The sequence below is a fragment of the Vollenhovia emeryi genome, unplaced genomic scaffold (assembly GCF_000949405.1).
Source record: "Vollenhovia emeryi isolate VEMERY1.0 unplaced genomic scaffold, V.emery_V1.0 DF939151.1, whole genome shotgun sequence".
In the NCBI taxonomy this organism is placed as follows: Eukaryota; Metazoa; Arthropoda; class Insecta; order Hymenoptera; family Formicidae; genus Vollenhovia; species Vollenhovia emeryi.
Window position 1 is genome coordinate 531,193 of NW_011967215.1, and position 15,748 is coordinate 546,940.

The 15,748-nt window shown below is 36.1% G+C and overlaps 3 protein-coding genes across 3 annotated transcripts; all 3 read left to right on the top strand.

The window, feature by feature from the left end:
- The first annotated feature begins 781 nt into the window (after positions 1-781).
- Positions 782-4,220, top strand: LOC105565572. Its single transcript, XM_012018874.1, has 4 exons — positions 782-859; positions 1,254-2,577; positions 2,815-3,291; positions 3,603-4,220. Exons 1-4 carry the CDS (start codon positions 782-784, stop codon positions 4,187-4,189), a joined length of 2,466 nt encoding a protein of 821 aa, XP_011874264.1. The 3' UTR covers positions 4,190-4,220.
- A 1,207-nt stretch (positions 4,221-5,427) lies between these two features.
- On the top strand, positions 5,428-6,868 carry LOC105565574. The gene is made up of 5 exons (XM_012018875.1): positions 5,428-5,457; positions 5,716-5,946; positions 6,037-6,233; positions 6,361-6,598; positions 6,776-6,868. The coding sequence occupies exons 1-5, from the start codon at positions 5,428-5,430 to the stop codon at positions 6,866-6,868; spliced, it is 789 nt and encodes a 262-aa protein (XP_011874265.1).
- A 4,556-nt stretch (positions 6,869-11,424) lies between these two features.
- Positions 11,425-14,974, top strand: LOC105565503 (zinc finger protein 512B-like). Its single transcript, XM_012018755.1, has 4 exons — positions 11,425-11,568; positions 12,432-12,502; positions 12,610-12,845; positions 14,325-14,974. Exons 1-4 carry the CDS (start codon positions 11,482-11,484, stop codon positions 14,648-14,650), a joined length of 720 nt encoding a protein of 239 aa, XP_011874145.1. The 5' UTR covers positions 11,425-11,481; the 3' UTR covers positions 14,651-14,974.
- The last annotated feature ends 774 nt before the right edge of the window (positions 14,975-15,748 follow it).

The window sequence follows — 15,748 nt, forward strand, 5'->3', positions numbered from 1 at the left end:
TATATAGCTGCATTCTTTCCACTTGGTTAGTATAATAATTCAAGCGTATCCCAGAAGGAAGAGGCGTTCACCTCAGGGTATGTAACAATCATTAGCTTGAAGATTTACTCAATGAAGCCTGTGCACATAAATCCATTGGAGCATTTTTATTGTGCAACAGCCACTTTCTCGAAAAATAACCTGAGAATTAGACAGAAATTAGTTTGGGATCTACGTTAATTCACGAAACTATTATGTTGGATATGCTCGCGCAAGTTTTCTTGGAATAACGGCTAGTAAAGGAAATAATCATTTTTCTGGTAAATGGTACAGTTATTATTGCTTCTACAAGATAGTCAATGGACATTGAAAATATACGTAAATATGTAGAATAATTTTATATAATTATTCCACTTTTATTTAACATTAAATCTGCAGATACTTTATATTATAAATATTTTTTACTGTTATTATTAATTAATTTAATTTTCATGAATTAAATAAACAAGAAATCAAATTTACTCATATTTCCAGTTACTTTATCGCATTTAAGATAATGAGAATCGGTCGTTTAAGAGTCACATTGCATTACAATGTGCATGATGATGATATAAATAACATCACAAAGAAGAGAGAAGTGTAAGTTAATAAAAAGATAGATCAATAGTTATGATTGTGGCTTCACTGATCAGGGAGAAGCGAGGTGATTTGACTCGGTTTTTCTCGATACGCTTTTTACAAAGTTTAGGAAAGTACCCAACCCATTCTGCTGTCTCGCATCAGTAAACGCCGAATATAAAAGATGAGGGAATGTCGGTCGCAGCCAGTTAACGTCAAACTTTGGTTTCTGCTCGTACCGAGCTGTACGAGTATCATGTTGGTACGTGTTTTTACAGTTTCCCAATTATTTTAAATAATCAACGTTTACTGCATGCCGATCGTTTATGTGTATCGTAATATTATAACAACAGTGATTTACTCACAAATGTGATTTGTTTAATCCCTTCGATACGTTGCATTGTGCGATTACATTTATCTTTATTAAATATCTTCTAATTATTATGCATTATCGAACTATGATCACGTCAAAAACGTAAGAAAGTTTCGATTTTTATGAATTAATCAAACGAACATTTTGTACTTCACTTTTTTTTATATGCACTTGGTTTCATCATGCAAGTTGCTATGCAATATAATATTTATATTTTAATATTTTTTTCTGACAAATGTAATCCGATATCTAAAACGCATGTGTGCGCTGAATGACGTTCTAGATCGTCAACATCATTCTCTTTACATCTGGGATATGTTTCGCCACGAACGTCGTGCCTTCGACTCGCGCTTTCGTCACGTCAGCAACGTCTACCAAATCGAAACGCTTAGTCGTAGATCCCGGCCACAATATCCGCAATAATCAGGAGCAGGATACTCAAACTACACCGAGAATCCCGTCGCCTCAGGATATTAACTTGAGATCTTCGCCTCGTTATGGAAACGCCAAGGCAACCGATACTCCGAGAGCGTCTTACAGCAGCAAGAATCACGGGCCTGGTTCCCACGCGTATGGCAGCGTGCCAAAGCGACCGCCTCCCTACGTTTCTTCTCCCGTCCACCAGATCAAGCCCGAGCAGAGTCAAAGCAATTTGCTGGGCCCGTATTTTGGCGTATTGAACAATCCCGACGTGTACAAGACCGCGAGGAGCGTCGAGAAACCGCTAGACACGTCCAAATCGATCGTGTCGCAGTCGCTCCAGAAGCTGCAGGGCATCTACTCGCCTAGCTACAATGCGTTCCATCAGGACAGACCAATTGAATTATCCGGCTTTTCTGACTTCGAGTATCCCTCGTACACCAACATCAATAAGCTTATCTCCCAGAGCGTTTCTTCTTCTCCTACCATACAGGCACCGGTATATAAAATGAGTTATCCTCTAGCGAAAGTTACCGATTACGCCAATGTGTTCGCGCCGAGCATTCCGACGGTGTCAAGCATCACCCCGTCGTCGGACAAAATAACTCAGAGCCTCAAGCAGAAAGATGAAGCTACCGTAGACGTGAACGGTAAGAAGATTTCGGTTCCGATCATTCAACTCCAGAGTAATCTGGACTTCTCGCAAGTTTTGCCCACCTTCGAGAGTCAGCCGTTTCTACTGAGCTCCAACTATCCGGTCGAGCCGGATGTGGGATTTAAGTTTGGAACCGGGCCAAAATTCAACATGGCACTCCAATCAAGCAACGTTTCTCCGTTTTCCTCGCCCCTGTCGAGTTTCCAAGGTCAAGTTGTGCCGATCCAGACGGCCAACGGTAGCCCGCACTTTCCGCTCTTCAAAGGCGCCAGCGTAGAAGCTTATCCCGTTGCGAGTAATGCTCCTAAAGCACCAGGCAATTATGAATCCCTTTACAGTCAACCGCAATTGCACTTTGACAAGGAACGTAATGGCAACGCGCAACCGGTTAATGTGCAACAAAACGCCGCTCATCCTTCTGTTTCAACGCAAGGCATTCTGAATGACGTAGAGCTCATCAATAAGAAAAACCCAGAGCCGCACACACCCCAACCAGATGATGATGATGATGATGAACATAGAGATGACGAAAGTTTGTATTATCTCGTTTAATACTTGTCCAATCGTGATAAATTTGATTAAGTGGGATATTAATTTATAAGACTCAAAAAACTGTTAATTTATCTAAGATTAAAAGTGAAAAAGTATTAGAAAATATCTTATTAGTATCGATCCGCGGACGTTACAATAATAAGCTAGTAAATTTTAGTAAATTTCAACTTAAAATAGTTTTTCAAGTGAATATTTATACTAGGGATGTTATTTCAAGGATACAAAACTCCGGTGAGGGAATACGACCAGAGTTCCGAAGATGACGAGGATGAGCGTCAACCAGGAAAGTATTTCAAAGCGTCACCGACGGAAAATGACTTCAAACCTTCAACATCTTACCCTTTCAAAGCATACGATGAGATATTTGGGAAGCATAGAGTACAGTCTGATGACGACGATTTCGAGGATAAACCGTTTTCGAGTTATAAGAGTCATCCGTCATCGGACGATGACGAGGAGGACGACGACTCGTCATCGGAGTACCGTGGTGAATACACTGAATCCTCAAAACCATCGCACGACTCGTACGAAGAAGAAAGTGAGGACGAAGAGGAAGAAGAAAGTCGCAAACAGGAAAAACGCAAGAAAACTAACGAGAGGTTTCACGAGACAGAACCAAAACGGTCCAAATATTACCAGAAAGACTTTGAGCAGGAATTTGAAAAATCTTACAGGGAAGAACTGCCGAAACAAGGTACGCAGAACTTGCACACAATTTAGGTAGAATCACATTAACGGTTTGATCTCCAAATTTTCAACAAGTGTTATATTAATAAATAATTTCGTTTAAGAAGTAGCTTTCCCTCTAAAAATGTTGCGGCTTTAAAATAATGTCAAGTTGTACAGACCAGAAGTACGCAGGAAGATAATAAAATATTAAGATCATAAAATTATAAATTATTTGAAGTTATAGAGATTTGTACTTTACATTATGTTTCAAAATAATAAATCAGTACATTTAGTTTGTGACAAGAATAATTATGAAATTATCATTATCGCTTGCAGAATACGTGCATGTGAAAGAAGTGCCAGAAATAGACAGTTACATCAGTCCAAGTCCTTCTAAACGGCAACAAAAAAATAATCAATCGCGTGTAAAATATGGGCAACCCAAAGAATCGAAAAGTCAAGAGTCACTCACTTCCCGAAAAAATCGCAAAGTACCAAAGACGGATTACAAAGACAGTACCGCCTATAGTTCGGACATCTTCGCTAAAAAGACACCCAAAGTGATCTACGAGGAGTTCTATGGATACAAAAAACCCGAGACCAAAAAATATTCTAAGCACGCGAAAACTGAGAAATTTTCGTCCACTAAGAAATTGCCAAAGGAAGACGATCCTTATGCTGCTAAGTATTACAAGCTCAAGAGTACTAAGACCGACGGCGGACTCACCTCCAAAGATTCATATTTTTCCGCGAACCACTGGAAATTAAATAAAAACTCACCCGAGAAAACGGCCACTAAATCGAACGCGAGACAATTGTCAGATCCTGGTAACGGAGCTTCTTTTTATGAGCCACGCGTATTGAACGGCCAAGTGCGTTCTCTCACAAACGCAGAAATTTTCCGTAACCTGAAAGGAATCTAAACGATGACCAAATTATTAAGTTAAGAAACATTATACGTGTGCATATTTTCAGACCAAAAGCAACGAAATTTTATATGGATTTCATTGAATTGAAAAAATCTGCGGTTGTTTTTTACCTGTGGTTTTCTAGAAACCAAGTATTACGTATATATGCATTTGTTACTGTTACGTTCTTATTTTTATTATCTGTTATATAATATTATAGTGTAACAAAATATATTCCACATGTATTATTTCTTTATGTGTTAAGTTTTCCGTTCTCATTTCATTCAAGTTACATCACATAGTTATATAACAAGTATATTTAACAAATATTTCAATTTATTGGAAAATATTAGCAATTTATTTCAACAGCCTATAGTAATCATTTTATAAAGAAAACTTAAATTCTGTATATCAAAGAAAAATCTCAAAACTATAATTTAATATTGTCGAAATTTAATAAAATCTAAATATATAAACTTTTATGACTCTATAAAATAAAATATACTTAAAGAATTGACTGTGTTTTTTTATCTGTTTAACATTGTACTGCATGCAATAATCGTACCTCAACATTATTCATTTTTTACACTTTATTATTTTACATTTATAATTGTTATAATCTGTTCGAGCGCATTGTACTTTCGTTAACTTCACTAACTGTAAAACTTATCCCATGAATATAAGATTATAATGAAATTTTAGATTTTTAATATCGGTAAAATTAATATTGATTAATTCTTTAAAATTGAAATATATAATTAATTTCATTTAAAAAAATAATTTTTGCGTCTACTTCATATTTAATATTTTGTAACCAATCTTATGCAACCGTACGAGTACGAAACGATATATACGTATAAACAATATCTACTCATCAAGAAAATCGAACGTCCTCTCAATATCTATTAACTAAATTTACTTGACGTCTACGCTGAAGCGGAAGTACTTGGTACGTACTCAGAACTAGTTAACTACTTCCTGAGTTCGAGGACGAGATATGATCTTCGTCCATCGACTTCCAAGATGTAAGTGGCTTCGTGTGCAGTGATTGTATAGCATACGCCTTTCAGAAAATCGTCATTAGACAATGAAGGCCTATAATTCTGTTTGCGATACGTGGACTTTTACGAACACCTGTAATAGTTTTAATTAATTCTATGATTATCCCGGAGACGCTAGAGCATTCTTCCTCATATCACAAGTTGTATATATATCGGAGGGCCACCGGTGGAAGTTTCAGTAGCATCAGCAATATGTCTCGCAAGATGCAGACCTTCGTAACGGTAACTAGAAGTCCATTTTTATCCTCACATTCTATGGACACGATACATTTTATATCTCATGTCGTAACTGACAAGAAACTTCTATTTCTTAAGTTAACTTGTATCTACAGTGCAAGCGTGGTAGGAATGTCAGAACATAATAGAATCTAACAAAGAATTGAAAAATTGTTCCTTATTAAAGTTAACTATAATCGTGAATTCTTATTGTCGATATCTTCATCAATAATAAAAATAATTAAATAAGCGATTGGTTCATAGATCGTGCTTTTATTCGCTGTCGTATCCGTGGTGGAGCTGAAATCGGAGTCAAAGAAGCATAAACGCGGAGTAGCGTTTTTCGGATCGCCTGATTTCTTTGGAATTATGCCAGCCTTTGCTCCTTCATGGGCTCCGACGGGTTTTGCTGCTTCAGCCTGGAACCCCCCGATCAGCCCAGACGTAGCGCTCGCACAAGTCCAAGTTCAAGCCACACACGATGTAGCGCTTCAGGTACGCAACATTTATTACGCACTTTGCACTTCACCACGCGCGTTATACGCAAGATTTGAGGAATACGTTTGCTATCAATTTACATGACAGGCGCTGAGGGATCCGGCGCCCGGTACGCCCAGCATCGCGTACCCGCCCGAGGTTCTGAAAGCGATTCAGCAAGCGAAAGAGGCGAACAACAATGTTGCCATGGCTCAGCACAAAGTTGCGGAGGCGAAGCAAGCTGCGTTGATTCAGCAGAAAATTGCATTGGCAAAGGAGGCGGCGGCAAGGGAAGCTGCCGCGAGGTATACGAATAATTAATTCACTCTGATTTTCCGTTATTATGTCTAACGTTTCACCACAAACCGTGACGTGGCATCCACTGTCTGTCCCTTTTGCGCTGCTCACTTGTAATATTTCCACTTTGTGCAGGTCGCATGAAATTTCGCAATATGCCGAGACCGAGGCTAAAGCCAGTGCTCGACAGCTCGTGGCACTGCAACAGAGATTAGCAACCCTAAAGGATTCTGTAGCAGCTGCACAGAGAGTAGCAGCGGCGAGAGAAGCCGCCGCAGCTGCGGCGATCCAAAGAAACGCGGCAAACACCGCCGCGGAATTGCGGAAGCTGGATGTTGATAAGCAAATTAATCAGTCCGAGCAGGAGGCTAAGGTACTAAAAAATGTCATTCTTTTTATTATATTTTCCTGTTGAAGAAACAAAGATGCTTTTTTTGATAATATTATTATACATAAAGTTTTAAAAATTGTCATCATTCTAGTATTTGTGTTATAAGCTACTGACATCAATTTATTTTCAATATGTATATACACTGTCTAATTTAAACAGGAAAAGGATGTATTAGCTGCGAAGGAAAACGCGATAGCAGCTGCGGTCCAGCATGCGAGCTTACAGAAAGCTGCTCATCATCCTTGGGGTTGAAAACCGTTTCATAACATTATACATATTTTGCATACGGCATATACTTGTGGTGGCGGTAACGTAAAAGGGCATTTGTAGTATTATATGAATATAATATTATAATTGTTACATGTAAGAATCGTTTCATCAATAAAAGTTACAATTTATTTCGCGAGTTTTCTGTCAATTTTATTGTTTCCTGTCACTTTACATATTTATTAAATTATTTACTGAGAGTGGCAACGCGCGTTTATTAATTTATGCGAATCAAAATTATGTATTTCTATATTACAATATTCTTATATGGATCTTTTGTATGTTATTAAATTATATATTAAATAATTCATTTATATTCTTTCATTACAAAATTTTAATATGAAATGGACTTTTTGAAATGCATTTGTTATTTCAAAAGAACAAGCAACTTTATAGTCTATATATTATAAAATATTTTATGCAATATGCAATATTTTATACACAAATTGCACTTACGACTTAAAATAAAATTGCTTTTATTATTGCTTACTATTAAGACATTATTTACATAAAATATTATAATAAATTTTGGATGAGATGTTATTAGCAGTTGGTAGAGTCACTCTTGTATTAATAATTAAATTTTATTTTGCAAGTTTTATGAATAAACTTACTACTTATGTAAAAATACAGTTTACTTAATTTCCAGTAGTCTTTTAAGTATATTAATCTTTTAAAATAATATGTATAATATTATAGCTAAGAATGATCACATTAGTCTTAACGTATGCTATCGTTACCATGAAATACATGAAGTCTTTCACATGGTTTATCATCAGTTGGCAAAAGATCGTACTAATTACAAGAAAAGGGTAAAGACGATATGTTTCTACTAAAAAATCCAAATTATTGAACAATAGAAAATTATAAACGATGTGAAAATTATATCGCATGAATGCCATAAATAATTAAGTAAAACTTACTTATTGGATAATTTAAATAAGTAGATATATACTTATAGTAAGCTATACCTATTTATTTGCGGCCAGAAATCATTACTTTGCAAAGAAGTTAATATAAAGAAGTAACCGTGAAGTGTAAAGAAAGAAGCAACGGTGACAAAAAATACCTAGCCATTAAGTCTTGGAAAGTACCCCGCATTCTTTTGATAGAAATAATATATCTAGTATGATCATTAATTAACCGGACATGCGAAGTTTCTTTATGGAAAACTTGAAGAATTCGCTTGTATTAGCAAACATGCGTCCTGAAAAACGGCGACAGGAAAAACCTTCATTTATCACGACGAGAATATTTTTCTCTTTTATCGAAACAGACCGCCATAAAATGGACTATCAAATCCTTATGTCATATTTACCGATCGATACCTAACAATTATTTTATATGGAGTATAATTCTACAGATCATATGTTAAATAATTTTAATTTAAACTTAAAGTCCTATGTGAAAATATATATGTATATGCATTTGTGTATATACATGTATAACATATTATATTCCCAAAAATTGCGTAAACTATAATCGTATAACTAAACGACGTTTTGATGTTACTCTTATTATAGAACGCTTGATCATTGGTCTACTCAGAAATTTAACAGGTATTCAAAACTATCATTTCACTTTTTAGAACCCTTTACATTTCAGGCCACAGATTTACTTTACGAATTTCCAATTCATTTCCGTTGCCGAGATTGTCTCCTGTACGAGGAAGAGAGTGAAAGTCCCGGTAACCCTTCCGGGAGAATCGACAGACAATGGATGTGAGGTCACAATGTCCAGTTACGTGGGACGTGAGATCAAGTGCCTACAACCTGTATCCTGCCATCGAGTATCTGGGCGTAGTCGTTAGCGCCAAATCTACGACCATACACACCCAGCGAATGTACCGAGATCCTTTCACCCGCCTCTTCCTTTCTTAGTCATCTCGGGTTGCTCCTGTCTCTCCCTCGCGTATCGCCCCGTCGCCCTTTACGGTGCCACTACAAGTCCTACGAACCAGACGCGGAAGAAAGCCGTTCGATCAAAGTCACTCTTTCTACACTCCTTGGATCGCTATGCCCTCACCCTTGTCCATTTGTAAGGACAATGGATCGCTCTTTCGAAGCTCCGAAAAAAACGGACCGTGCAGTCAAGTCCTCGGTGCAAATATGGCCGGGCAGTATTAATGATGGTCCGGAAGAACAGGGAAAGAGAGACATACAGCTTACTGAGCGGAAATATGATGGATACGTCAAAGAGGAATTACTTATAACTCATCATTAATACTGCCGGATCATGTATATTCGAAATTAAAAGTAAACTGTTATAGCCGGATGTTATATTCGAAGTTAATGTATAATAAGATTCGGAAAAAGGAATTATTCATGCCTATAAATTCTCATTGTACTTATATAAAAAATTTTTATTGCAAGAATTAGATATTAGGCAAAAGGTATAAATTATTGGATACAAATTTTTGTTCGGCAATGCGTACAGGAAAGAAACAAAATAACAATCTAAGCGAATGTTTAGCTCGATACTCATATATGTCTATTTACAATTAATATCATTTAATAATTATTAACAAAATAACGCCGATAATTGAATGCGTAAACGCAATAAAATTTACTGTACAAACTAGATACACTGTAAACTCGTTTCATGCGTGACCGCGCAAAAACAAGCGTTGCAGGGAGACACCGGTGTCCAATATGTAAATATTTTAATTTCTTTTAATATAAATTGCACCTTGTTAAATACACTCGGACTATCTCGAATGCATAATTGTCCGTGAAATAAGAATTTTGATTTAAATGGCGTGGGAAAGCTAACAGGTTTCGCTCGTTTACTTTGGGGACGCATTCGGAGCGACGACGATGCAGCCTGGAAGGCCACGCGACTTTTAGGCATCAATAAACACAGCATCCGATTATCATTAAACGCGGTCAGTCATCCGTTCTATGCCGCCGCATTACTGCCGCGGTAAACGCAATTTTGCGAGATGCCGCCGTTACATTGAGATCGAGAGATCCACCTTTCACACCGAACCGGATAATGCTCTCTTTGGTCGCGTCTTTTTCCGTCGCTTTTTATTCCACAAACTTCTCCTTCACCCAGTTTTATTTGCTTTCCTTTCTTATGCGCGCACATCAGCCACTCTCACTGGAATCTAACTGTAACCTGATTTTTTTTAAATACCACGTATTAGCGTATGGTCAGGCGATATTCCTGGCACACGGTTATTAACGCCTCTAAGTAAACGACAAAGCTGGTGTTACATGCATACTTATAATAAATGACATGTCATTCAGTCACTCCTCGATCTCATATAATGATATTAATAATTTTACGTTGAAATGTATTTTTATGTTCCTTCCGCACGACACGTCACTCTGATAAACCTACCCTATCCTTCACCTTCTAAAATTATAACTGTCTCGCAGATTTCTTCGAGTATATGTATAGGGTAATGCAATAAATTAACACATAAATATATACAGTGGTACGTGCTGTAAAAAATCTGAAATAACTAATCTTGTTATGCGCGCGTAGAATATCTCGGACCAAACGTATATTATAACATTATTCACTCTGTCAGAATATCAGTTGACGCTTTCTCGCGATTAAATCGAAGTTTGACACAGTTATATTCAGCAATAACATATATTACAAAATGTGTATTACCCTCGTAATCACTTCTGCGGACAGGAATGATTTCTCCTCCGCTCGTATTGCGAAATACGAGAATTTAAACGCATATCAGTGTGCAGCACTTTATTTCAGAAAATCAGTGCGCACTCATAGACATTTCCATTTCACCTCGCTACGCAACAATAAAGATATCGGGAAAGAAGAACCCGTTTAGCAGAAAGGAAATCACTTTCATATGTTTACGAGAACGTGTAAGATGACGATCAGTTCTCACAGGTGTTCAACGCGTTTGTTTCTGCCCATCCGTTATTATTTACTCATCATGTAATCTCAATTCCAAGTATTCTACCGTATTTTTTGTCAAATAATTGATTGCGATTTTTGAATGAGCGACCCATGGAAAGTGGTAAAGTCGAATCGTAAGAAACTGTCAATCGAACAATATTTCGCAAGAATTACAATTTTTTAAAATCCTGGTTAATTTTTATTTTATTATAATTTTTTGTTGCTTCTTAAGCCGAAATTTGTCCGCTTACTTCGATACTTTCTAAGCAAATGCCGGCAATTCTTTCTGCAAAATTATTAATAATGTTATTTTCTTCACATTACCGATATATTAATTATATCTTTGCAAAATTTAACACGATTTGAACACTGACGTTTTTTAATATTATCAAATAATGTTTATTATTCTTCCGTACCTCGCCGTGAGGTACAGAAGAATAGTATGAAATGTAGCGCGCCGATTGAGGATCGCTGGTAATATCTCGTAGCATCGCAACATCACGATCAGATCAAAAACACGTTCTTACCTCGGTTGACTAGACTCGCAGTTTCAATCTAGTAATTTCAAACTAGTAGGCTCGAACTAGACTCGTTTCCAATTTGCTAATCGGATATGTGCATACATACAAGTCCAGTTTCCACGAAAGACCATCAGCTATCTATCGGATGGACAAGGGAGAGGGAGAAAGCGCCTCACGTATAAAATCGAACGGTCTATCAGAATGAATCCGCAGTATCCCATTCGTTGTCCCGTTCACGCTCGTATCTCTTCTCGCGACGTGCTTTGGAAAATGCTCCATCTGCCCTCAGTAAGTAAAAAAAAAGAGAGAGAGAGAGAAAAAACTGATAGGGGTTTCGCGAACCGTGACGGAAGTCGCGTGGGAATCGCGGAAGTGGAGATTCGTGACGCCCGGGTTTCTCGCCCGACTCCGCTCGCGAGCGAGTTCCGGCTTTACGGCGAACAATAGCGATGGAAAGTGATCGCCGATATTTCCATACTTTCCGTACGCGATACAAAAGTACGGTAGCACTCTCATCGATTCCGGATATTTTGTGCGACGCAAGAATGATAATATCGAGTTCGATGCATCGCCGGCAGCGCTTTCCTCCGAGGGAAGAAAGGGCACGTTGACGAATGTTTTTCTACACGCCCGCTCGCGAATAAGATGTTTCCTGCGTTTCCCTGCTTTGTTCACACATTCACGTCATCGAGCTAAGTAATTGAGAGGTGTAACAGTAGGTGATACATTTCAATTTAAATTGCTCAAATGTTAGACAATTTATAACTGTTTAATATTTAACGCGTACACAGCGTTTCATTAGTAAAATGATATGTACATAATAATATATTAAAAATTAGTTGATAAAAAGATTTTGCATATGTAAAATTTATTCCAGTTTTTATTTGTGTATTTTAATTAAAATTTTATAAAATGGCAAACAATTATTTCATATTTTTATTAAATAAACTAAGCTTTGTTAACAAATAAGAAATTTTATAATTTATTATAATTATTTTCTTTCTATATTTCTCTAAAAAAAAATTATAATTCTCTCTCTCTCTCTCTCTCACACACACACACACACACACACACACATACAAAAGAAATTAGGTTAAATTAAAAAATACAATTACGATTAAAGTAAAAAGTTAATAATTCTGATATTCCAGGTGCTTGCTCTATGTTTATTAATTAAAACAGCGTTCGCTAGTTTCTCAGGGAGTGATTCTGGATGGCAGGGGTAAGTAAGAAAAATGAAGAGATTTGACAGAGTTATATATGCATTACCTCTTAATGTGGTATGTTCCGTTGTATTGCAACTTCTAATTGCTGCTTTAATTTTGATAGACTATCTAATTTCGGAGCTACACATTATGACTCCAGTGGCCAGAACTTAAACATACATCAGACTCTTCCTTCTTACGGATCGTATTCTTCCTTCGGAAATGGTGGCGATCTTCATATAGACTTAGATCAAGAATTTAAGGGCAGCAATGTTCAGCATACAATTGCTGAACCTGTGTCGATCAGTAAGCATGTGGAAGTCACGAAGCCAGTGGCAGTGCCAGTTGTAAAAAATATCGGTAAGATTTTGCAAACTGTAGCGACGAATTAGATAATATAAAAGCAATCAGTAAATTATACAAAATCGTAGGAAACAACAATTTAAAACTCAGTATAATTAACTTAATCACTAGTTAATATAATAAGATAAACACAAACTTATTGTTAAATCCTAACGATATGATGTAGTAAACATTTCGTGATATCACATTAAAACGCAAATTGTAAATTTTATGTAAAATGAAAGCAATATCGGAAACGTTATTTACATACATATTATTAAGGAGATGCTGGAGTGATTCTGCACTTTCGCACCTTTTGCACTTAAAACTGTCTGTTTCGTGGAAAGATTTGTGTAATACACAAATTAAATGGCACGTGTACAGATGATCGAAAGCAGCTTGCTATTCCGGCTAAATTAAAGAACAATATGATATCACTGAAACTAAGTTTGTAAGTCTGATAAAAAATAATAGTGAGCAACACATACATACAGTACATGTAGTATGTGTGTTGCTCACTATTATTTTTTATTAGACTTACAAACTTAGTTTCAGTGATGCCATATTGTTCTTTCATTTGACCGGAATAGCAAGCTGCTTTCGATCTGTACACGTAAGCCATTTAATTTGTATATTACACAAATGTTTCCACGAACTGACAGTTTTTAGGTTAGAAAGGTGCAAAAGTGCAGAATCACTCCAGCATCCCCTTAATAGATAACAACTTTAATGAAGAATATAATTTGTGTATTGAAAACGGAATAGAAAATATGCGTATTCATTAAATATATTAATCCTGCATGTTGTATTATCTGTGAAAGCAGTATCTATAAAAGTAATGTTTCTTATCTGAAAAAATCTTATTTAATCGATTAAAGTAGTATTTGTGAAAAATTCTTATCAGAGTGATCAACACGCGTGAATTTGCGAAAAGCTAAATTTCCATCTTTATACTATGAAGTACGTTATGCGACTTTGACTACATGAAATTTCACACTTTACACTGCACTTTCTCTGTTTTTTTAACTAATTTCCTCAATTAAACATATTACTAAAATATATCAGTATTGAATCAGTATTATATGACAAATGTATTGAGAAGATTTATTAATTTTACCTTATATAAAATAGCGTGATCTTCTGTTTCACTTTTTTTAATTATTTTATGTCATTACGATGTGAGGACTGATAAACATTTCATATCTTTTCATCCTAGTCTTTAATTTTCGGTTAAGAGCTAAAATTCTTATTATGGTTTATCTTTAACAAATTGAAAAAAATTGCCCATAGAACATGCATGACTAAAAGACATCTTTAAGATGTCTGTTAGATGTCTTTTAGACATGTATGTCTAAAAGATGTCCAAAAGACTTCCCAAAGACGTCTTTCAGACATGCATGTTCTCTGGGTGGTTTTCTCCTGAACAACTTTGACGCTCAAGACTACAAAAAAAGACAAGAAAACATAGAGTAAATTATCATCATTTTCTGACTATAGGAATTCCAGTGGCACAAACTGTTACAATACCCGTGCCTCATCCTATGGCGGTAGGTGTTGCTCAACCCTATCCCGTCCACGTGCCGGTCGTCCGGCCGATCCCCGTGCCGGTCGTGAAAACCGTCGCAATCCCAGTCGAGAAGAAGGTACCATATCCGGTGGAGAAAATCATACCAGTGCCCGTGGAAAAACCGGTGCCAATAACCATCGAGAAGCATGTGCCCGTTCCAGTGGAGAAGCCATATCCGATTCACATACCGGTCTATAAGCATATTTTCCATCGAAGAAAAATAAGAAAGAGACGCGGACGCAAGAGGAGGTATTGAGGAAAGTTAAGCTGTAATTATTAGACGAGATTCAAGCGACACAAATAACTGTTGATTCGTGCGAAATCTTCTCGTGATAACATTAAGATATGATCTTCTCGTCGGATAACATTAAATATAGCGATGTATTTAACTGGTTTTTCTTGACTTACCAGCTTTTCTGACAAGATTCATCGTTATATTTGTTGTTAACATTGTGAGAGAACAATATTTCTTTGCTCGCCTATTTTTCAATAACACCGTTGTTGTTATATTTATACTTGTTGGCGTGCATCGTTTGTTGTTGCCAAATAATAATCTTATTTAATAAAGAAACCTTTTGTATTATGTGTAATATCATTTACCTGTTATTATCGACTTGTGAGGTAAGATACAGATGTTGAAAAATCCCAAATAGAGCATGGTTATGCTCTATCGTAATTAATGAGCTTACAATTTTTTTTTAAATTAATATAAAATTATGAATTTATTAAACGTTTAAAATTTAACTATTTTAGACAATAAAATATGATTTCCAGTTTAATTGAGCTTTGATGCTTTTCTTGCTTGCTTATTCATTGTGACTACCTCTTGAGGGAACAAATTTTCTAGAAAACAAAATTAAATCTTACGAATTAAAGATTATTATTTCTAATATCCATCCAAATAGTCCCAAAATATTTTTGATAAATTAATAAAAAAGAATATTCAGTGCCACTGAAGTCAATATATCTCACAAATCCTTTAACTTTATATCATGCCATAAAAATACTAGATTATGTAGACCGCGAAAACCTAGTCGTTCATTTTCTATGCGCAGAAAAAGACGATTACCTCTTATAACACCTCTTTAATTATCCACTTTGCTATGTGGCGATCGAACGAAAAACCAACAATGTTTCGTTTGGTTTTGAACTCGGGTCTTCGGATTACCAGACCAGCGCACAATCTTCTGCGCCACGATCGCCACTGATAAATTAATAATTTTAAACTAAATTTGGAACACAATTTTATTAATTGCTCACCTCTATCTGCTCCTCGGCAATTACTTTATTACTATTATTGTTATTTATGTATCAATATTTTTTATTTATTTATTTAATCATTTTCTATTATTAT